Source organism: Panthera leo, chromosome C1, assembly GCF_018350215.1.
Source record: "Panthera leo isolate Ple1 chromosome C1, P.leo_Ple1_pat1.1, whole genome shotgun sequence".
In the NCBI taxonomy this organism is placed as follows: Eukaryota; Metazoa; Chordata; class Mammalia; order Carnivora; family Felidae; genus Panthera; species Panthera leo.
In genome coordinates, this window is record NC_056686.1 from 99,198,274 (window position 1) to 99,223,299 (window position 25,026).

A 25,026-nucleotide genomic window follows, 5' to 3' on the forward strand; every position below is an offset into this window, starting at 1 on the left:
GGTTTACTGCTTCCTAACTCTGGAATCTTGGGGTTCTTCCTTAACCTACCCCCACTTCCTTTTCTCACGTGCAAAACAGAGACACTAAGAGTTCCTACTTCTTGGGGCCACAGCACCGACAATACCGGAGGAGGTAATTTACTTGTCATCATCAGTAATCATACTTCCTCTGTAGGCTAAAGACTCCTCCCCAGCATTATCATTCCATGTGGGGCATCAAAAGGACAACTCCGGCGTCAGGGGCGGGAAACCCCTTTGCTGGCCTCCAGCAGAAATATGACTTGCAGGGCGTCACCGCCATTCCCTACTGCCCCCCCCCCCCCCCGGTGGACTCTTCCGTGAGCCCTCGCTTACGAACGATGAGGGCTGCTGTTTGGTGCTCTGTGGCTCCAGCAAAAGCCCAGAAGAATTGCACGGTTACAGGTGGTCCTATGAGAAGAAAAACCGTGCGGGCATCCCAGGCAGAGGCAAACACAGGTGCAGTGCGGTGTGGGCACTGCCCCTTAGGACGAGGGACGGGCATTCCCAGGCCTGAGAAAAGGCGAGCTGACCAGTTAAAACTCTCTGGATGAAGTGAAAACTAGGACAGAACTAATGAGACTCTGACTGCATGTTCGCCAAATGAAATTTCAAATCAGGAGCCGGATGATGTAGCACAGGCTTAAGCGCAGAGCGGTGGGTCTGGAGTTAGAAGCAAATATTTCTAATGCAATGCACGCTCAACCACGAACGGAACCGGCCCAGCCGCGTCTCTGCACGGTGCTCTGGCTTCTTCGCTCACGGGATGGAGAGAACACTGGCCTCTACGGGGATTTGAGGAGTGGGAGCGGGGAAGGAAGTGATATATGCAGAAGCACTCTGGGCTCTTGAGAGGAAAAGCGCCATTAAAATCCAAGGCATTATCACCATTACCGACGTGACCGTTGTTCTTTGGTAGACTTACCCAAGTGGCCTTGGGGCAGGATCTGGTGGTGCTGAGGGACTTTAACTACCCAGTTATCTGCTGGAAAAGCAATATAGCAGGCCACAGATCATCAAACAAGTTCTTGGAAGGGGTCGGGGGAAATCTCTTAGCACAAAAGATATAGGAAGTAAACAGCGTAGCTGCCCTTCACTGGATCCTTAACAATGAGGAATTAGTTGCAGATTTAAAAATAGAGAGTCCGTGGTTAAGGCAAGCACAAACCGACAGGAAAACAGTCAGGAGAATGGGCATTCAGTTCAACAATTTCAACTCTACAAATATTCAGCAAGCACCGACCCTATGCAAAGCACCATGCTAGGCATTGCAAAGAAAAAAAAAAAGTCTAAGAAACAAAACAATGTCAAGATAATTAGATGTGTGAGAGAGATTTAAAAAAAAAAACAAAAACAGAAGTACGAAAGAAAGGAACCCTGTTGGTGAGAAAAGAAAGAAGTAGGCAAGACCCTGTGTCTACTCTTTCCTTCTCGCTTGAAGAGAACTACATCAAAAACGTACAGGTGTAAATAAATATGTAAAGGGAATCATCACAAGGCTAGGGGAGAGAACAGTTTGAGTAGTTGAGAAAAGGTTAAAGGTTAGTTTTAAAACTTCCTTGTCTTGTTTAAAATCATGGCATTAAAAGTTTAATTCTCTTTTTACTAAAAACAGAACTAGGAGAGAATTGAGATGTTAATGAAAACATCCTGATACTATGGATGATTAAACACAACAGGAGCAAACACAGGTCGTGCCCGAGTCCCCAGCCACAACCGTCACCCACCCAGACCCAGACGAGGCCAGCTTACATGGAGGTGGGGGCCCACCAAACATCCTTGGAAACTGGCTAAGCTTTAAAAGGAAGGCTATGCTCCAGGAAGATGTAAGAGGTCCCACCCACTGACTTTGAAAACACAATTTCAATAGGGAAGAGACATTTAGGGAAATGCCAACCCTTATACCCCCAAAACCCAGACAGCAAATCCTTTTTAATAATGTGCTCTCAGATTTAAAGTCCTCCCACAAAAGGCCAACCCTCATAAGTGAGATTTCAAGGTAGGCCTCTACCCACTCCATCTGGGACTTAATTCCCACATGGGAGCCAACAGGCGTCCTGGATTCCTGATTTTCCTCCAAGCTGAGCTGGCAGTGCTGGTGTTGACAGAGGGCAGCCAGTGCTCAGATCTGGGATGCCCCCTCCAGCCTGCAGACATACCCCCATGCTCTGCCTAACTGGGGGTTGCTAAGTGTGGGCAGGCGAGTGGAGAAGGGAGACAGGTGAACTGGTTTTGCCTGCCAGAGCTGACTTGAACCCTTGAGTTCCAAAAGCCCCGCCCTCCCCTCCCTCCCCCTCCCCCGCAGCTCATCTGTCCCCTGACTCCTCTTAAATGATGCCAGCTACAGACCAGACCACGGGGAGCAGAAGGAGACAGCACATCTTCTCTACTTACTGATGGGGAGGACGATGATGGGGATGTTCTTGGGCCGCTTGCTCTCCTTGTCGATGAATTCCCCGGTGACCGTTTTCTCTCTCTCTGTCACACGACAGTTGTATTTCCCGCTGTCATCCTGGCGGAGGTGATAGATCTTCAGCACAAAGACACTGTCGCTCTCTTTGGCCACTTTCAACTGGCCCCTGGCTTCCCGATGGGCAAATTCACTGTTGAGGACCGGCACTGCGTTGGGCCCCATGCTGGCAATGAGCGAGCTGTTGAAGGCCCAGGAGACGGCAAAGTAACGGTCGGGAACGTTCTGAGCCTCCAGGATGCATCTGAACTCCACCGGTTCACCCACCGTGTACAGCCGCTTCTCCGTTTCCAGCCGCACGGTGAACTCTTTGTCTAAGAAAACGAATTAACAAAACGATGGATGCCTTCTGGGTGAATGAGGGCCCCCGGCTAACCCAAGTGCACCAGCAAATTCCCACCCCCCATGCCTTCTTTACAGTGCCAACCACAGCACTTCCCCCTTGTCTTCAGAGAAAAACCCAGAGTCTTCAGAGAAATTCCTGAGGGTCACAGACAGAACTCAAAGGCAGCTAGACCCAAACAGTCTAAGGGGCTTGTTACCTCAGTTAAGACGCGTGGGGGTCCGTCTGCAGCCTATGACGCAGAGGTCAACAAGGTCTATCATCCCTGACATCGCTTACCCAGGCCTACCCTTGATCTATATACTCCCAGAACCCCATGTAAGCAGCAGGATTGCAAACACTTTCTGCAAATGTTGTAGGACTCACCCCCACTGACACGTGAGACAAAATTACAGTGCTGACCCCAATCCTCATAAACGCTCAAAAAAATACATACACTGAAATATGGTCTCCACTGCCACGTGGGTACTGGAAATCAGACACAGGTAAGACAACCCTTCACACAATTCCAAGGGCAAAGGGAAAACAAAAGTCTCTCCATGAGTTACCACCTGTCAGATAAAATCTCAAGAAAGATGGAGAGGGAAAATTTTTACCCACTTCCACCAAAAGCTAATGACCTCTGAAATGGACAATGAATCCAAGCACCCTTCAGAAAGCTGGGTGTCTGATCAGGAATGGGGGGGTACTCAAAGAAGGGCTCATCACCACTAACAGCATCCCACGCACAGTGAGACAGTGGAAGGCTCTCATGCCTCCCAGGTTCAGCCCCTAAGCTCTAAGATGCTCTAAGAGCTCTAAGCTCTCAGCCTCTAAGATGACACATGGATGGTGCTTCAACTGCTAGCATCTCTCTAAGAGTCTGCATGCAGGACAGACTCCCTGACTAAAATCGACAGAAACAGAAGAAAAGACAACCAGCGCTGCCACCAGTGGGGAAGCAGAGGCTTTTAAGCAGGACATTGCACACTCTCGATACCTTTCCTTCCCCCTCCCTCCCTATCCCCATTCAAGGAATCACCCAGAGCCCTGGCCTCAGAGTTCCCAGGCAATCCCACGGATTGCCTTGCACAGTGATGCCCCCTACTCTGTCTCTAGCACTCACTTCGTGCCTTCCAGGCACTGCTACCGACCTGACCTTGGCCTTACAGCTCTCTCTTACCTGGTCTCTCCACATCAGACCCAACCTGCTTAATCAACCTCCACCTGGCCTCCATGGCTTTTTGCTTCTAGAACCCAGATCTAACTGTCATTCCTTCCTTTAAAATCTCTATTTCCCCCCTCTGAGTATCTGCAGCAGTGATTTTTAAGCATTCCTTGGTGGGGGGGCGGGGGTGGTGCAGAGGCAAGGGACTTTGTTCCTACAAAACCTTGTGTCGCCCAATATAGACAGCATTTGGTTGAAGCAGGCGAGGGAACGCTGTGGCCCTCACACGCCTTCCTCCAGCACCTCCTGGCGCGCACAGACACATGGACACACACACACCTCCACGTGCAACCTCTCAGCCAGCTCTAAGGGCTTCCTAAGATCCCAAGAACAGCTTGCAAACACCTGGTCGGTGGAGTCAAGGCCAAGCTCCAGATCACAATATGTGGGGCTTCTGGCCGCCTTTCCTTCCTCTTCTCCTCACTCATTCCCAGGACACAAGCTCGCCCCACGCTGGACTCCTCTCTGCTTGCCAAACACAGCACACAATTTTGAGCCTTTATGCTTGTCCCTCTGACGCCTCTGCAGGCTTCAGATTTGGCTCAACTCACCAAACTCGTTGGCTTTCTTGGATTTGCCTTAATGCTCCCATCCAGGGAAAACTTAATGTTGCGAGACCACCCCCCAGTCACCGTGTCCCTGAGCGCTGGACGCACAATAGCATCGCAGCATTCAATACACTCTACTTAGCCACCGGCCTTCACATCCACACCTTCCCTGAGTGCAGCCTCCAAGAGGCGTTCATCTTTGAAACCCCGGTGCCACACCTTGAATGCAGCAGAGACATCTTAAATGTTTACTGAAATGAACTAAGAGAAGAACAAAGCTGGGGCTGCAACCATTGAACCCGAAGAGCCCAGAGGCACAGAGTAACACCATCAATTTTTTTTTTTTTTCCAATCTGGTTTTCCCTTTGCTGGCTTCGTCTGAATACATTTGCTGGGCAAATGCAAAAAGTCCTAATCCCAAATTGGTAAGATTAAAATAAAGATTAACTGATGCAACCTAATTTAAAAGCATTAAGATTCAAAATTTGGTCCAGACTTTTGAAGCCGATCTTAAAACCATCCAGGAAGGGAAAGGATAAATATGAAATCAAGTGGCTTCCACAGATGTCTTAGTACTGGAAGATCCAGAAGCTGCTAAACGCTCTGGGTCCTGCAGAGCAGATAAAACACTCCCTTTCCGGGAGCCGACGCTTCTCATCAAAGCCCATCAGATGTCCAGAGAATCACTCCTGCCCTATCACCCGTGGAGCTGTGCTTGACGACACGAGTGGTGGTGGAATCGCCTGGACAGTGTACTGGAAATCCAGCTTCCCAGATCCCAGCCCAGGTGCCTGGTTCAGGAAAGCAGACTGTTGGGCAAGTCGGAAGCACTGCTCTACAGGGACCTATGAATGAGTGGCAAAAGACCAAGGCCACTGACTATATGTAGCAAATGGGAGTGTGATATTAAGGACAGGTCCCGAAGAGGAGACCCCACTGGCACCACAGCTCACCTGCTGCACTACACATCTCCAACGCCAGCCCCTCGCCAGAGGTGAGCGGCAACACAAGGAAGGTCCGCAGGCCACTGCTGTGCCTGATGATGGCACAATCACCACCCTGCAACCAAAGCCAGGGGACTGAAGGCTCATGGAGAGCCCTCCCCCAGCCCCGCGGAGGCAGCCAGCGACAGTGGTCGGCTCTGATCTGGAGCACAGCTGGACTCAGGGGCATGGGGAGCACAGTGTGAGACTGCGGGAGAATAATACGAGCAGGCAGGAAAGGAATCGGCTCATGGTGCTGCCATCTTCTTGCCCCAGCTATAAACATGTCACTTGACCTCCTCTTTCACCAGATTTATGGAAGAATCTGGCACTCACCAGGCTGGCCTTGCCAAACCCTCCCATGACCTCTCTCGGGAACCCCCACACAGCAATCTGCCCCTGGCATCTGTCCCACCACTGCCTGACCTCGCAGAACTTCTGAGGGACTCTGAAGGAATAGGCGATTAAGCATTTCGGAAATGGTAAAACACCACCAAAGACATATCATTAATATAAAAAAATAATAACTTAAGCCAAAATTTCTCTAGATCATAATTTCATACCTCTGGTGGAAGGCTCACAATCTCAAATGTCTTTCACAAACGAAACAGGACTGGTCCCCAAAACAGGCAACATCATCAAAGGGGGCAGACCAGTGTGGCTAATGGGGGAACCCAGTCATCAGACACAAACAGTTTATGTGACATCTCCCAGTTTTTAAAATGAATTTGTAATTCAAGGAAATATAAAATTCCAGGTAGGTCCAAGAAACCAGGTCTGTAAGCCGGACTCGGTCCGGGCTGCCCTCTCCAAGACTCACTAGTCGGTCAGATGGTACGTAGGTATCTGTACATTCCTAGGACTTTCAGAGGTCACCAGAGAAGGAGTTGGCACACCCTCCCAGCGTCTGACAACCCGCACCGTCAGGCAGAGAATGGGGACGAGAGAGACTGACCAGTGGGCTGGACGTTGACCACGGTTCCCTCGGAACGCTTTCGGGTCATGGCATACCACGAGCCATCCGGATCCTGGATCCACTCGGCAGCCTCACAGTAGAACTCGCCCTGGTCAGAGGGCCGCAGGTGGAAGACGGTGAGGCGGAAGGTGGTGCTCCCCAGCTTGTCCAGCCGTACCTCCCCCAGACTCTGCCTCTGCGCATAGTCGCTGCTGGAGTGAAGCACGAAATCTCGGCTCAGGGAAATCACCTCCACGGGCTTCTCGCCCCCTCTCTGCCGGAGCCAGGCCACAGACAGGTGGCTGTGCTGGAACGTCTCCGTGGCCACCTCACAAGTCAGCTCCAGAGGGTCCTGCTCCACTTTGTGCAGAGTCTGCGGTATGGCCGTGGTCTGCAGAGTGTCAGGGATCACTGCAACACAGAAGCATCCCGAGCACACGGTCACAAAGCCGCAGAATCAGTCTCACACTCACGGGGGCCAGCCGCCCACCCCGCCCAGCCTTCGGCAATCACCGTGAGGCCGCAGGTGACCCCAGGTGGCACAGAAACAGAAGGGATTTTCTCTTTGGGTTTGGACTGCAATTTTTTGACACTTACCTGTTCGGTATTTTAATAACTTTTAGATAACAGGCAGGATGTATTTTGTTTCACGTACTAAACGAAGTCCCTGAAAATACTGCGTGAAACGAATTCTCTTTTTAAGCTCAGATGGTTTGCTTTGGTACCACTTCAGGATACTTTCACTTGGCTTCTGACCGATCTTCCAAAGGAAACAGTTCCTAGAAGTTTACATTTCTGTGTGCCCGGCTCACCTCCTCCCTGCTCGCCATCCCACCCCCACCTCCCCCCCCGACTCACGTCAGCAATGCATTGCTCTACGAAGGCTAGGTTTCAGAAAATCTTTTTGGTAGAGGAAAGCAAGAGCATCCTTGGTTGTCTGATAGGCTGGATTTTCATATAATTCATGTGTCAAAGTGGTCTGGGCTGGAAGAAGCCATAGTTTGGGCAAGCGAGGACGCTGCCTCTTGGCCACTTGGTCGGAACCGTACTCTGGAGACTAAACACAGCCCCTCTCGGCCTGATGGGGACACCCCAATGACAACCAGTGTGTGTTTCCTCAGCACACCCACCTCGGGCCTGGCTCTCGCAGGCCTCCTGATAGGACGTGGCAGGAACGGCGAGCTTGGCATGGAGGGCGGGGGGATTTCTGGGTGGACAGTGTGGGGCTGCAGTGTTCACCCATGAGGACGGTCAACAATACCAAGGCTGTTCTGTCCTTCTGCCCCAAGTCTTAACTTTCCAGTTTTTATTATCACAACTATGCCTGGAGATCATGACTCGGGCAGAAAAAGAAGACCAGCCTCGATACTGGTGACCTTTCATGTCAGCAAGCATGGGGGCCCAGTGCCATCCACACCTAAATGTGTCCCCTCCCCTACCGCCAGCTCCCGTCTGAGCAAGGACCTACAGCCGTATCTGCTTCCTGACTGAGCAGTGCCCCTGGTGTCACTGAGCCGGTCCAAGGGCCTGCCATCTGCAAGCCCTTTCACTTCTCTTCCAGCTGATGTCCTATGCTCCGTCTTTCTCGTCATTTCTTCGGGCAACCACAGATGTCCTTGCCTTGTATCCCCTATCCCCTTTCACCAGCTACAGGGTCCGTTAGCCTTCTCTGAATTCTTTTTTTTTTTTTTTATGTTTATTTTTGAGAGAGAGACAGAGAGAGAGCGGGAGAGGGGCAGAGAGAGAGGGACAGAAGATCCCAAGCAGGCTCTGCACTGACAGCAGAGAGCCTGATGCGGGGCTCAAACTCACGAACTGTGAGACCGTGACCTGAGCTGAAGTCAGGACACTTAACCGACTGAGCCACTTAGGTGCCCCTTCCTTCTCTGAAATCTTAACACCTGCACTACAGTTTTCATAAGTTTTAGCCTCAACCTGCTATGTATTCACAAGCGAACCCACAACCTTTGTTCACTCATGCTAGGTGTTAACCACTCAAATGTGTGGGGAACTTTGGTCTTTTGGTTTTTTTTTTCAAGTGAAATAAAGTTGCACTATTAAAGAAGCGACTCGGTGTTATGGACTCCATGTTTATTTCCTCCCCCCCCCCCCCCCCAAATCCACATGGTAAATCCCAGTGGGTCCCACACACAGTGGTGTCTGGAGGTGAGGTCTCTGCGGGGGGTGATTAAGTCAGGAAGGTGGAACCCTCATGAATGGGATTAGTGCCCTTGGAAAGGGACCTCAGTGAGCTCTCTCATTCCCTTTCTGCCACGGGAGCAGACAATGAGAAGTCAGAAGTCGGCTACCCAGAAGAGGGCCTCCCCCGCCCAGAACCGACTGTGCCGGCACTTGGATCTTGGACTCGCAGCCTCCAGAACCGTGAGAAGTAAATGCCTGTTGCTGAAGCCACCCAGTCTGCGGTATTTTGTTAACAGCGGCCTGAGTGGACCTGCTCGGGTGGGACACCAGCCAAGGGAAACATCACCTCCTTACCTACTAGGTTCATCTTGGCACTGTAACTCCCAAAGTACCGCTCATCCGTGTTGGGTGTGTGGCACTCGTACTCCCCGGCATCCCGGGCCTGGAGATCGGTGATGTGCAACAAGGCCGAGTTCCCCTGGACCCTCTCCACGTAGATCTTCCCCCCACGGACGCGCTGGGTATAGATGGCATAAGGGAAGGAAGAGTCCACGGTGCTGACGATCTGGACCTCGCGCTCTGGGGCGGACGGCAGGTAAATGGACCACTGGAAATTCTGCTCAGCAGACCCCTGGTAGCCACTCACGTTGCACCAGATGGTGATGTGGGAGCCCTCCGTGCGGTACAGGGGTCCTTCCTGGACGGCAACATGCCGCTGTGCCAGCACTATACCTGCGGGGGACACACACACAGGCTCGCTTACTCCTCAGACCAAGATGCATCACAGGCAGCAATCTCCAAAGGCTTTGTTGTTTGTATGACATGGTAATATAAATAGCTTACTGGCCCTTTCGGAGGCGCTCTGTGATTTATAAATATTAATTAAAACACTCGGTGGTAAAGCTCTGTCCCTAATTTGCATATATGGAAATCGGATCACGCAAAGTCGTGGTTCTGTTACTTATTCAACAGCTGACCCCTGGGAGTTTCATTTAGTCCCTCTGTTTGTCATCTGTGTGGCGGTTTTATATCTATTTATTAACGCTGTTTATAAAGTTTTTAATAAAACGAGCAGGAAAAGTTGAATCCCTGGCACACAGTCAGATGAAAACAAATAAAAGCAACCGTCTTGCAATCTGGGCCTGCAGGCAGGGAGGAGTCCCGGCACCCTTTCTTTGGAGCTGCAGCCTGTGTTTTCGAATGTGGCTACTCCCGGGACACCACGTGGAGGAGTGTGACTTACCTCCTCTACCCTCCTTGAATGGGGGCAGAGCTGAGCTCCTGCAGGCTGCAGCAGCTTTAAGTCGAGTGAGTGCCCCTGAGTGTGAATGTGCAGGGCTGAAGCGGATCCCTGCTGCCCAGATGCCCACACGTTGCCAATGGCAGGTGATGGGGGGCTGACAGTGCAGACCCATAACAAGGAAGCAAGCCTGCCCTTAGTATGGTGGCTCTGATTACCCACCAGTCCCCCTGCCTTCCACCTGGGATATGCTTCTCTGGGGTCCCCTCTGCCTCCTCCATGTTTTTCTTAACACGGTCTCCCCAGTAGACTCAGGGGTGAGGAAATATGGTGAGTTTCACTTCTCATTCCATGCCAGCCTAACGCTGATCCTGCCTGAGCTACTGAGCAGGTGGGAGGGGGCACATGCCCTTGGGCTTCCTTCCCTGAAGCAGCAGCAGCCGGGCACAGCAGCGAGGCAGGTGAGTTCTAGCCACAGCTCTGCCAGGAATTGGAGCAGGATGTGTCATCTGGGACAAGTTGCTTTTTCTTTCTAGACCTGAATCTCTTCAACCACAATATTATTTTTTTAATGTTTATTTACTTTTGAGAGAGACGGACAGACAGACAGAGTGTGAGTGAGGGAGGGGCAGAGAGAGAGAGAGACACAGAATCCACGAAGCAGGCTCCAGGCTCTGAGCTGTCAGCACAGAGCCTGATGTGGGGCTCAAACCCACAGACCGTGAGATCATGACCTGAGCTGATGTTGGACACAACTGACTGAGCCATCCAGGTGCCCCTAAAATGATTTCTAAGAAGGCTTGGGAGTAGACTAGCACATGTGCCAATGCTGACTTTGTCACTTCCTAGCTGTGACTCTGGATAAGTAACTTAACCTCCCCAAGCTTCAGTTTCCTCATCTGGAAGAAGGGCATAATTATGTGTGCCTCCCAGAGCTATCGAAAAGACTCAGTAAGAGAACATGTGCAAAGCCCCTGATACACAGTCCAGCCCACAAATACTCCTCCGTAAAGAGCCGCTAGCTAACCCTTTCTGGCTGGAACATTCTGTAGCTCTGGATCCACAGGGTTTGGCCAGGGATCACCCAAGGACATTCCAACGGCCCCTTGACAATGACAGCATCTCTGGGCCACCCACAGCTGCAGCGCACTTCCACTCCGTGAAACCTTCCCTCTCCCCCTCTAGAAAGGAATCGCAGCTGCCCCCAGCGTAAACCTATCTGATGGGGGTCCAGCTGGTGAACAGCCGGTACAGCTCAAGTACTAGCAGGACGCAGCTCTAAGCCCAGTCCGGGGGCGCAGCTTGCAGGGGGAGGGGGGGCAGGGCTTGTACCTCAAAGCAAGCTGATCTAATCGACAAGATGACAGACTTTAAAACAGACCCTGCAAGGCAAGACCCGTGGCTTATGAACCGTAATTCACGGAGAATCTTTTCCCCCAAACGAAATCTTGCCCAGAACCTCATCTTGGCTTCAGCACCAGAAAGTGGGAACTGAAAAAATGAGGGGTGGGAACCGAATCAACAGATCATGGTGGTGTGTGAATTTACCCAATCCATTCTGTTTGACAGCATTGATTACGATATCGAAAGTCATTGAGAAGACAGCTCATTAGTTATTTTCAGTCTGTTAAAATGTAGTGTATAACATTTTGACTATGTGTACTCTTTTTATGACAACTTAAAATATCTATATGGTGACATTTAAATCAAATGTTTGCAGTTCTCTAGAAACGCAGAACTCTGAAAACAATGTAACTATAGTCATAACATTTAGGTCTCTTTGCACTTCAGCGTTCTGTTAACCAACAGCCACCACCACTCGTCGCCGCCTGCTGCAAAGAAGGCTGGAGGCAGGTCGGGAGCCAGCTTCTTCCTTGAAGACGCTACTTCTCAACCTTGCTCTACGGTACTATCACCAGGGAGCTTTACAAAATAGCAGGGCCTGGACCCCACCTGAGGGAACTGGGCATTCACATTTCTAAAATGCCCAGTGCATGGCAGGGTCAGGAACTGCTCCTCCCGGGTGTCTCCACATAGTGGCAACCAGGTGTCCAAATGAGAAAACATGTCCTAACGTTCAAGCTCTCAGTGGCTTTCAGCTCCTTCCTTCTGCACACTCCACATCGATTTGGGTCAAGAAAGTTTCACTCTTCCCCAGTGACTGGGTGGACGGGCGGCCCATCAGACACTGGCTATTGTGAGGCAGTGCTGAGCTTACTCAGCCCCAGCCCGCATCCAACCCACAGACCTTCCCAAAGTGCTTGGTCCTTGGATAGTACACACCACCCCCTGAAAAGCAAACAGTGTTAAGTGGCATTAAGGAGCCAGGGCAGCGGGGTCAGAACAACTTGTCCAAGCCAGAAGCAGGTTATAAGCAGCACTGCCAAACAAACAAATAAGTACTGGGTTGTACTTGAGTCACACACATTCAGCTGCACCCATGTTTTCGTTATCTCCTTAATTTCCTTCCTGCCCCACAAAGGGCTTTTGACCCCTGAAGATAATGCCATTCTTAGGGAATGGACCCTAACATAGAAGTAAAAATTACCTTATTTTCCTCAGTCTTATTCCCTTTGTGCACCCCACCCTCCATAGTTCCTTCTCCAGCACTGCCCCTCACTTTCTGAGACTTCAAAGAGAACCAGGTCCCCTACCTGGGGCTCAGGCATCCCCTAACCTCATGGCCCCTCCCATCTTCCCTCTAAGGCTACAACAGAAGACTCCCCCTGGGCAGGGATCACCTTTTTTTTTTTTAATTAATTTTTTTTCCTTTAGACATTCCTATACTTTTTGAATTCCTCTGCAACAAGCAAATATCACTTATGTAATTTAAAACAAAAGAACAAGTATTCACAGTATTATATAGAATTGAGCAGTATTATATAGAACTGCACCAAAAGCAGAAAAAGCGTAGAAGACAAAAATAAAAACAAAGAGCAAGGACAACAAATGCAAAACAGTGACGCATGTGGTATATACTAATCCAACCATATCAGTAATCACTTCGAATGTCAATCGCTGGTCTAAATGTGCCAACCAAAAGACAGGGATTGTTAGGGTGGATCTAAAAACAACCCAACTACATCTTATCTACAAGAAATCCACTCTAGATATACAGATGCGTGTAGATTAAAAGTAAACGGGTGGAGGAAAACACACCATGTGAACACTAACCAAAGGAAAGCGGGAGTCGCGACATTAATTTCAGACAGAGCAGATTTCAAAGTACAGAAAGTTATCACTGATGATGAAGGACATTACATAGTTCTCCACCAATTCTTAACACGTATGCACATAACAACAACATACTAGATGAGGCAAAAACTGAATAGAACTGTAAGGAGAAACAGATGAATTTGCTATCATAGCTGGTGACTTCGGTACACCTCTGTCAGAAATAGACAGACCTAACAAGCCGAGAATCAGTAAAGACATAGCTGAACTCAACACCATCAATCAACTGAATATAATGGACGACTATTGACCGCTTCATCCAACAACAGCAGAATACACATTCTTCTTAAGCTCACATGGAACATTCACCAAAACAGACCACATTCTGGGCCATAAAGCACACCTTAACAAATTGAAAAGATTAGAAATCATACACTGTCTGCTAGCAGACCACAATGGTATTAAGCTAGAAATCAATAACAGAAAAATAATTGGAAAATCCCGAACTGTGGATATCAAACAACACACTTCTAGAGAATACCTGGGTCACAGGAGAAATCTCAAGAGATATTTAAAAGTACAGTATTTTGAATTAAATGAAGATGAAAGCACAGCTTATCAAAATGTGTGATATTCAGGGAAAACAGTGCTTCAAGGGAAATTTTATAGTATTGAATGCATGTATTAGAAAAGAAGAAAGATGTTAATTTTTTTTTTACACATTTATTTATTTTTGAGAGACAGAGTGAGACACAGTGGGAGCAGGGGAGGGGCAGAGAGAGGAGACACAGAATTCAAAGCTCCAGGCTCCAGGCTCCGAGCAAGCGGTCAGCACAGAGCCTGACGTGGGGTTCAAACCCATGAACCGTGAGATCATGACCTGAACCGAAGTCGGATGCTCAACCAACTGAGCCACCCAGGCGCCCCAAAAAGAAGAGAGATCTCAAATCAGTAATGTAAATTTCCTCCTTAGGAAAATAGAAAATGAAAAGCAAACGAAGTCCAAAGTAAGCAGAAGAAATCACAAGAATCAGAGGAGAAATCAATGATATTGAAAACAGGAAATCAATAGAGAAAAATCAACAAAATCAAAAGCTGGTTCTTTGAATAGATCAATAAAATCAATAAGCCCCTAGCCAGACTAAGAAAAAAGAGAAAGGACACCAATTACTAATATCAAAAGTGAAAGAAAAGACATCACTACAGAGTCTGTGAAAATTAAAAGGATAATAAAGGAATCCTATGAACAATTCTGTGCCTACAAATTTGATAACCTAGATGAAATGGATCAATTCCTTGAAAGACACCATCTGTGAAAACTCAAACAAGGAATAGATGATTTCAATACACCTATACTTAAAGAAATCGAATCAATAATTAATAACCTTCCAAAGCAGAAAGCACCAGGCCTAGATAAATAAAAATAAATGGTAAATTTATTCACTGGTAAATTCTATTGAACATTTAAGGGAAAAAGTATAACAACTCTCTATAATCTCTTTCAGAAAATAGACAGATGGAATACTTCCTAACTCATTCTATGAGGCCAGCACTACCCTAATACTCACTAGACACAGGCATTCTAAGAAAACTACAGGTCAATACCTCTTATGAACACAGATGCAAAAATCCTCCAAAATATTAGCAAATCAAACTCAATGATTTACAGAAAGAATTATACACCAAGACCATGTGGGACTTATCCCAGATATGCAAGGCTGATTCAATATTTGAAAACCAATTAATGTAATCTAGCACATCAATGGGCTAAAAAGAAAAATCACATGATCGTATCAATAGAAGGAGGAAAAGCATTTGACAAAATCCAAACACCATTCATTATAAAAACTCAGTAAACTAGGAATACGGGGGAGTTTTTCCAACTTGATAAAGAATATCTACAAAAATCCTATAGCTAACATCAGACCTAATGGTGAGAGACTCAAAGCTTCCCCACTAAGATCAAGTACAATGCAAGGATCTTCCTTCTTACAACTTCTTTTCAATATCATACTTCTCTTCAATATTATCAAGTCCTTGCTAATGCAGTAAGGCAAGTAAAGGAAATACAAGATATACAAATTAGGAAGGAAGAGAAAGAAACTGTCTTTGTTTGCAGATGACACGATTGTCTATATAAAAAAAATCTAAGGGAATTAACAAAAAAACAAACAAAACAAAACCCTAGAACAAATAAATGATGACAACAATACTGCAGGATATAAGGTTAATATATAAAGGTCAATTGCCTTCCATATACCAACAATGAATAGAGGAATTTGAAATTGAAAATAATATCATATACATTAGTACTGCCCAAAAATGAAATAGGTAGAAATCTAACAAAATGGTAAAGAACTAAATAAAATCAAAGAACTAAATCAAGGAACTAAATATATGGAAAAAAACTCAATGTTCTTAGATAAAAAGACTCAATATTGTCAAGATGTCAGTTCTTCCCAACTTTTATCTATAGGTCCAATGCAATCCCAATCAAAATCGCAGCAAGTTATTTTGTATATACCAACAACCTGATTCTAAATTTTATACAGAGAAGCAAGAGATCCAGAACAGCCAACACTGTATTGAAAGAGAAGAACAGAGTTGAAGGACTGAAACTACCCAACTTTAAGACTTACTATAGGGGCGCTTGGGTGGCTCAGTCGGTTGAGTGTCCGGCTTCGGCTCATGATCTCAGGGTTTGTGAGTCATGATCTCACGGTTTGATCTCACGGTTTGTGAGTTCGAGCCCCGCGTTGGGCTCTGTGCTGACAGCTCAGAGCCTGGAGCCTGCTTCAGATTATGTGTCTCCCTCTCTCTCTGCTCCTCCCCCACTTGTGCTCGCTCTCTCTCTCTCTCTCTCTCTCTCGCTCTCAAAAATAAGTAAACATTAAAAAATTTTTTTTAAAAATGACTTACTGTAAAGCCACAGTAATGAAACAGCACGGTAATGGAGAAAGAATGGACAAATAGATCAATGGATCAAAACAGAGACCACAGAAAGAGACTCCCACAAATACAGTGAAGTGATCTTACAAAGGGGCAAAGGCGATCCAATAGAGCAAAGGCAGTGTCTTGAGCAAATGGGGCTCACACAACCGTAACATCACATGCAAAAAAATAATAATAATCTAGACACAGGCCTTATACCCTTCACAGAAACTAACTAAAAACAAATCACAGATCAAAATGTAAACTGCAAAACTATAAAACTCCTAGAATATAACATAGGAGGAAGCCTAGATTAACTTGGGTACGGTGACGCCTTTTTAGATACAATACCAAGGGTATGATCCATGTAAGAAATAATTGATAAGCTAAGCTTCATCAAAATTAAACTTCTGTTCTGTGAAAGACAAAATCAAGAGAATTAGAAGACAAGTTGCTGGCTGGGAAAAAATATTTGCAAAAGACACATCTGATAAAAGACTGTTACCCAAAATATACAATAAACTCTTAAAACTCAAAAATAAGAAGAAGAAAAAAAAAAAACAACGGATTAAAAAAGGGGCTAGAGACCTTAACAGACACCTCACCAAAGAAGATATCAGATGGCAAGTAAGCATATAAAAGGATGCTCCACATCTCATATCCGCAGGGAAATATAAATGAAAACAACAAAAAGATACCATCACACACCTGTAAGAGTGGCCAAAATCTGGAACAATGACAACACCAAATGCTGGCAAGGATGTAGGGCTGGAGGAACTCTCATAGCTAGTGGGAATGCAAAATAATATAGCCATACTGGAAGACAGTGGGGGTTTCTAACAAAACTAAGCATACCCTTACCCTATGATCCAGCACTTGTGCTCCATGGCATTACCCAAAGGTGCTGAAAATGTTCGTTTATACAAACACCGGCTCATGAATGTTTATATCGGCTTTATTCCTAATTGTCAAAAGTTGGAAGCAGTCAAGATGTCCTTCAGTAGGCAAACAGATAAACTGTGGTACACCCAGACAACACAATACTATTCAGCATTAAAAAGAAATGAGCTTTCAAACCATGAAAAGACATGAAGGAACTTTAAATACATAGTATTAAATGACAGAAACCAATTAAAAAGAAGGCTTTATAAGAATCCAACTATATGGCATTCTAGAAAAGGCAAAACCATGGAGGTGATAAAAAGACCAGTGGTTGCAGAGGGTGGGGAGATGAACAGGCAGAGCACAGAGAATTTTAGGGCAGTGAAAATACTTTGTGTGATATTGTAATGATGGGCACATTTTATTATACATTTATCCAAACCCACAGAATGTACTACAAGAAGAATGAACCACAGGGTAAACTATGGGCTTCAGGTGATGATGATGTGTCAGTACAGGTACATCCCTGGTAACAAATGTACCACTCTGACAAGTGATGTTGATAATGCATGATGCCATTGTGTGCGGAGGCAGGGGCATATGGGAAACTTCTGCATCTTCCTCTCAATTTTGTTGTAAACCTAAAAAAGTTTAAGAGAAAATACTGGGTAATAGGATGGCAAGTGATTTTTATTTTCTTCTTTACATTTTACTCCCTCCCAACCTCCATCCTCTGCAAAGAGTATGTTCTAGTTATAGACGTAGGAAAAAAAATTTTAACCAAAAATAAAAATAAGGTATGATTGCTGTATAAAATTTCTTCTTTATTGACTAACACGGTATAATAGAAAATATGTATTTGGTCTTTGTCCCTGGTATGTGGCTCAGAGCTTTGAAAACCCTTGGAATTTCTTGAGTGATAGAAACGTGTTTTGTCATTCATAAAGAGCCTCTTTTTCCCCTAAGGGGTTATGCTAATGATTCAAGGTGGGCCTGTAGACACTTTCAAGAGTGGAGCTGGCCTTCCTTAAAGGGTTGAAAATATCAACCCCACCCCCCAAACTCCAGGAAGAGATAGGTACTAGAGTGAGCTCAAACACCAACGACCAATGATTTAATCAACCATGCCCATGCAATGAAACCCCCATATAGAAACCCTAAATGACAGGGTTAGGAAAACCTCCAGGTCAATGTGCAGGGACGGTGACGCACATGGAGAGGACCAGAGGTCACCCTCCATACCTTACCCTATGCACTCATTAGAGCTGACCTGTGCGACCAATAGGAAATGCAGAAATAATGGAGTTTGACTTCCAGGGCTAGGCCATAGTCAACAGGGTTTCTGCCTTGCCCTCTGGGATCACATGCACCATGTCATGAGGACATCAAAGCAGCCTTCTGGGCAGATCTACCTGAGGCCTCCTTCCAACAACCAGCATTTAACTGAGCCACCCGGGAAGTGGGTCTTCAAGGCCAGCCAAGATGACTGCAACCCCAACCCCCCCCCCCGGGGGGGCACAGAGTGAGAGCCACCCAGTTAAGATGCTCTGAAACTGTATGAGATAACGTTTACTGTTTGTGTGTGTGTGTGTGTTGTTTGTTGACTTTTTGTATCATTTTAAGAATTTTATCGACAACTGCCATAATTACTGCTTTCACAGAGCGCACATAGCTTCTCCGATCAAAATCCTTTTTTGGAAGACTACATTTTTTTTAAGAACAATTTTAGGTTTACAATAAAATCGAGAAGAACTTACTGTTGTTTTAAGCCTTAAGTTCTGGGGTAATTTGTTTTGTACCAGTATATGACTAATATTGACACCTGTGAGCCCTACAGTTAATGAAAAATTGTGTCCTGTGCCCGTGTATGTGTTTTCTGGAAAAAGGGTCCATAAATTTTAAGATTCTGAAAGCGATTCAACACCCAGAAAAAAAGATTAAGAATATTGCTTTGGACAGTCCATGGTCATTAGGACAGGCCATGTCCTTTTAGATTTAGTTGTGACAGTCTCCAGTCACATAAACAAATGCATGGCATCGCTTAGCTAGCTTTTCAAGATACTACATGTCCAAGGATGCTCTTCTCACTTCTTCCTCTGTACTAAGTCCTAGATGAACCTAGCTAGGGGCAGTATGACTCAGGAGTTAGTGACAAGGAGGGGTCACTGGGCCCGCGAAAACTAGCTTCTCATGCATTTTTTAGAATATGCCGGGGCTCAGTGAAGCCACATCGCTAGGCACGGGACCCAACGGCTATGTTTAAGAAGCATGACTGAGCATGTCAAGGTGACAAAGGATCTAGCTCACCATTCCACACCTGCTCTTCCAGTGTGGCCTCTCCAGTCATCAGAGCTCACTCAGCACCCAGCCGGGACAAATTCCGCCATGCTAGTATGTTTCCGTATCCATAAAATGGGAATCATGTAATGTACCATCCAGTGATCTCACAGGCAACCCCAGAGATCAAATAATATTGCGAAAGCCACCAAACAAATATTTCAAGAGTCCCCTTTCTTTCTACCCACATGAGATCATCTAAACAGAGGAAAAATCTTTGGAAGTATGAGCGCATAAAAGGAGCACTGATGTTCAACTTTTGGTTAAAAATGCGAAACTGCATATATAGTAAAATTATGTTTAAAAAAAAATCTACCTAGAAAACCGACCGAAGAAAACATAATGATGCTAGGCTGAATCTTTGAGTGGTGAGAATACGGGTGACTTTCCCTTTCTCTTCTTTTTATTTTCCCATTATTTTATTATTTTTTAATTTTTTTAAATGTTTATTTTTGAGAGAGAAATGGAGCATGAGTGGGGGAGGGCAGAAAGAGAGGAAGACACAGAATTCAAAGTAAGGTCCAGGCTCCGAGCTGTCAGCACAGAGCCCGACATGGGGCTCGAACTTGTGAATTGCAAGATCATGACCTGAGCTGAAGTCGGACGCCTAGCCGCCTGAGCCACCCAAGCGCCTCTCCCATTATTTTAAATAAGCAAGTATGTTTTGCTTTAAAATGAAGATAAATGATGATAGTGATCAGCACTTTAGTGTGCCAGACACTACCCTAACTGTTCTGCATCCATCATCTCATTTAATCCTCACGCTACGAAAGGTCAAAGTCATTAGAGCCACATTTACCAGATGAGGAGATGCCCTTCAAGGTTCAGTCACCTTCTCCAAGACCACGAACATGACTAATACTTTTCTCAGTCTGTGGCTCATGCTGAATGTGCCAGGTAAACATTAGTGATAAGTGAGGATAAACCACTGGGTTTTCTTGCCAACCTGGCCCTAAAGACTATGATGGGGAATCTGTACAGCCCTCAAGTTTAAAATGCCAAACAGACCCTCCACGGAGCAGAGACTGGGCTGCATAAAAGCTTCACGGAACACAAGTGCCTGGGAAAGAACAGTCAGGAAGGCCACTCCAGGAATGGACAAGGTCTGGGCATCCCCACTTTTTAGCCTTCAGCCTAGGGAGGACAACAAGTGGCGTGAGCTTGAAGAACCTCCATGTGATCTCCTTCTGGACGAGGGGACAGACAGACACAAAGCTTGGCCCTTGCCAACAAGAGCCAGCACTTGCTGGATGAGGTACGAAGTCTGTTCAAGTGCCTTATGTGTATTAACTAATGTCAATGTTCACAGCGACTCTATGAAGTCTATACTCTTACTAGTGACTTCACTTTACAGACACAGAGCCCCAGGCAAGCGGTGGGGGAAGCCGGTCAATGAAGTCAGGCTGGAGGCACCCATGAAAGGTGCATCACGAAAAGCACCTTCACAAAGAAGGTCCTACTAGGCCAATGTCACCACCCACTCTAGGCGCCCTAACCAAGGTGTGGGCACGCACACACAGACCCCCATACCCACAGGGAAGCCACAGAACCAGGATGGCCGTGTGCTTAGCTTCCCAAGACCATAGGCACAAACACCTCAGTACCATCAAAAACATTCCCTGAGACAGCCACGGACTCCTATGTGCTATGTGTGGTGCCACAACCCGGAACAGACCTGAAGGATCTAATTCCAGAATTTTCTCCCTCCTTGACCTCTCACAGCATTAGCTGGTTACTTAACCTCTCTGTGCCTCAGTATCCTCATCTGTAAAGAGATACAATCTTCACCACATTGTTGAAGGATTAAGTGAGTTCCCCCTTTAAAACTCTTAATACGTGGCCCATAATAAGTGCTCAATAGGCATGAAGCCACCAGTGCAGGAGTAGCCACAGTGCTAAATGCTACTAGCTCTAGCTACGGAACTAATTTCTCCCAGGGCAGAAAGGTGTGTTTTCCAAACACCACTTAACAATATCTCCTGTCCCGGGCGCCTGGGTAGCTCAGTTGGTTGAGCGTCCGACTTCGGCTCAGGTCAGGAGCTCTTGATTTTGGCTCGGGTCATGATTTCATGGTTTGTGAGACTGAGCCCTGCATCGGGCTCTGCGTTGACAGCACGGAGCCTGCTTAGGTTTCTCTCTCTCTCTCTTGCTCTTTGGCCCTCCACCGCTCAAAATAAATAAACTTAAAAAAAAAAAAAAAATAAGAACTTTGGGCACCAGGGTGGCTCAGTCGGTTAAGCATCCAGCTTCGGCTCAGGTCATGATCTCACAGTTCGTGAGTTCGAGCCCCACATTGGGCTCTGTGTTGACAGCTCAGAGCCTGGAGCCTGCTTTGGATTCTATGTCTCCCTCTCTCCCTGCCCCTCCCCTGCTCACTCGCGCTCGCACTCGCTCTCTCTCTCTCGCTCTCTCTCTCTCTCAAAAATAAAGAAGTAAACATTTTTAAAAAAAAAGCTCCTGTCCCATGAGCTCTTCTTCAATGTGACCATGCCATCAGAGATGGAGCTTAATTCCCTGCCCTTTGAACCTGGACGGGCTCGTGACCCTGTGAATGTCAGAGTAAGATCATAAACAGTGATGCAGCTTCTGCTCTGCTACCTAGTGTCCGTGCCACTGTGTAAGAATTTTGGCTGCCATGCTGTGAGGAAGCCCAAGACACATGGGTAGGGTGCTCCTGTCCAGAGCCCGAAAGACCTTGCCATCCACAGCCAGCACCACTGCCAAGCCCTCCTATGATTCCTCAGCTGCAAGCAGCCTCCTGGCCTTGGAATCTTCCCAGCTGAGACCTCAGACACTGGGGAACAGAGAGTAGCCATTCCTGCCATGCCCGCCCAAATTCCTGACCCACAGACTCCACGAGAATAAATAGTTGTTTTCAGCAACTGAGCTTTGGAGTAATCGGTTACATGGCAAAGACAACTGGGACATACACTACACTTTCAACCATTTTTTGAGTACCTATTAGATGAAGGGTACTGGGCCAGAAACAGAGAGAGATTAATCAGATACAGCTTTATGCTAAGTTGACAATCCCAGAGGAAATACGCATAACTGATCGTTGTTATACAACAGGATGTGACGTCAGTGAGGGGCAAAGTGCAAGGTTAAGAGCCCTCAGAAGGAGAGAGTAGGTCCAAAAAGACTTCGTGGAAGTAGGGGTATTTGAGTTGGGTCCTGAAGGATGGGAGGGAAAGTTCACGCCACACTAAAAACACTCTAGTGTATTCTAGGACCAGCAAGAAGTTTGCCTAGGGCTCTTGTCACATGGCTGAAGGGTCCATGAGTGCCAGGTGGGAAAGGGCACTGAAAGGCATGTTAATAAAGTCAAACCTGTCCTCTGGGACAGGGGAAGTGGAAAAAGAGGCTAGCGGAAGAAAGGGAAGGTCACAGATCAGAGTTGTGTTTTTGAGTCATTACTCTGGTGACAGGTAGAGGACAGAGCAGAGGGCAGGACTAGAAGCAGGGAGACCAAATTCAGTCAAGTGAGACAAGATGAGGGCCTGGCCTGGTTTTAAGGTCAAGGACAAAAATACCACTCAGGGTATTTTTTCCCTCTTTCCTTCTTCTCCTTTTTTTTTTGGTTTAAATCCCCAGTGGTACCTAAAATAGAGCTCGTCCAAAGATGATGATTAATTAATGTTAAATTATTGATGCCACTTCTAAGAAGGTGTGACTACCAGCTACAGGACCAGCAAAGACGGCAAACATGACGATTCCCTTCACCCCAAACCGACCTTGATCTCCGTGATACGTGCACTGCTGAGTCATGACAAGGCTGCTTCGCTGTCTGCGTTAGGGCTTGGGTGAGCGAGCCCCGGGGCTGGGTCCTTGCTCCCAAGCTGTTGCCTCATTTCTCATTACTGAACTTGAAGATGCCACCTTAGAAGACTGAACTGTGACTTCAAAAATGCTTGAAACATCCGAATATTTACTTAAGTTAGAATATTTAAACCATTTTAATGAAAATACTATAAGCCTTCAATCTCTTCCAACTACCAGCTGTCATCCTGCTTCCCCCCACGATTTCCCCAGAGATTTGGCATGATTTAGGGATGATATATCACTCCAGACTCTTTTATAAAATCCATTCACATACAGATATATATCTATGTATATATAATCATTGAAAATATACAGTATCAGTCACCACTTTTTCATATAAACACTTTGGTTCCATACACATTCCTTGGTTTTGCTCCTCAGTGTTTTTGACATTAAACATAATTCTAGCTCCTTCCTTTTATATAGGTGTATAGTACCCCCTCCTGGAATTACACCACATTTTATTTATTCCCTTATTGATGGATATTAGCTTAATTTCTTTCTTCTTTTTTTTTTTTTTTTTTTTTTTTTGCTATAACCAACATGCCCTTCTCTTTCCACATGCCTCCTACTGTAATAGCACTCCAACCGGTCCTAAGGGATATGTGCTCCTTGCTCACTGACCTAAGTCCCTTGGTTTGGAGCTGAACTAACCTACTTCTCTTGAGATTTTGCAGATCACTGGCCTTGACGAGTGAAGGACCCGACTTTCCCAGAAGATAAGGTCTGACTACAATGGAAAACAGCTGTGGCTGATGCCAGCACATCTGTCCAGGGTCATGTCCACCTAGGACTACCTGCCAGGGCACCTGTTTCTCCTGCACGGAACACCCCCCTCTCTTTTCCTCTGACTTCCCCTTTAAACCACTCCAGCTTTGCCTGGCTGTGGAAGATGGTCTTTGAGACGTGAGTCCACCACCCTCGCAGGTTTCCAGCTTCCTGAATAAAGCAAGCTTTCCTCTCCCGCCCTCACTTGCCTCTCAACTATTGATTTTCGAGCATCAGGCAGCTGAACTTGAATTCAAAACCTGTTCTCTGTCTAGGAACACTATCTCTTTGCCTTTTCCTTGCCCGAATTTGTACACCCCTCCAGCTTCTCTCTCCTTAACCATTTAACCCACAGGGAAGACCAGAGCAATTCTTAGACGTCCATGGCTCTTTCGCCCCATGACAAGCTTGGCACCAGGACCAGTCCCAAGGACCAGACCTCCCTCTTCTTCCTCAGCCCCCCTCTCCTGTCACTCAGCCCTCGCCACGACCCTCCACTCCCAGAAAAGGTAGGGCTGATGCCCCCGAGTCCCACCCACCCTCTCATACTCCTCACCTGTGGCCCCCTCGCCCCCATCCTAAGGATGGCACAGCATGGAAACGGCGTCTGGAAAGGAGACAGGGGAGCTGTGCAGCCTGCCCTGACCCAATCATGCCCACGGCGCAGGTAACAGACCCTTTTCCCAACTCCACCGGGACTCAAGGCGGCATATCCAATGGAAAATGCTTATAACTGAACATAAGTACCAGTATTTGCCTTCTGTTTTCTGGAGGAGGAAAAAAAAAAATTAAAAGATGGAATCAGATTACTTGCCTGTAAATGCTTTCCCTGTAATTACCCTAGTACCTACTGACCACTGTTTCCTTCCATCCGGTTTCAAAGATAACAGAAATGGGTGGAGTGTGGTCATCAGCGTCAGGCTGATTTCTTTTTAGTAAGAGGCCACCTCACGGCACAGCTCCCCGGTCAAGTCTGGTGGCCTCGGAACCACAAACTTCACGTGCGTTCCAGCAAAAGAACCCTCACTTGGGGCCAGCAAAGGCCTGCTCCTTCTCACAAGCATGCATTTCATAACTGTTGCTGCTGACACTATTTTAGGGGGCCTTTCTGGACCTGAGATGTCCCAGTGTCTCCAAGTTCTCAGGCCGATTGAGAGGTATGTGCTGATCTCCAAACAGTCTCTTTACTGGCCACTACCACCATCC

At 46.7% G+C, this 25,026-nt stretch overlaps 1 protein-coding gene across 5 annotated transcripts in view; it reads right to left on the minus strand.

The window, feature by feature from the left end:
- The window catches only part of IGSF3 (immunoglobulin superfamily member 3), a 92,629-nt gene that overhangs the window by 29,827 nt on the left and 37,776 nt on the right, over positions 1–25,026 (minus strand). For 4 of the 5 annotated variants that reach the window (XM_042953578.1, XM_042953579.1, XM_042953580.1 and 1 more), the window contains 3 exons: positions 9,021–9,398; positions 6,525–6,935; positions 2,413–2,802 (listed from right to left, as the gene is read on the minus strand). In XM_042953578.1, the coding sequence (XP_042809512.1) occupies positions 2,413–2,802; positions 6,525–6,935; positions 9,021–9,398 (1,179 nt within the window). Of the gene's footprint in view, positions 1–943; positions 1,004–2,412; positions 2,803–6,524; positions 6,936–9,020; positions 9,399–25,026 lie in introns of all 5 variants that reach the window. The other variant, XM_042953581.1, reaches the window with a different exon arrangement.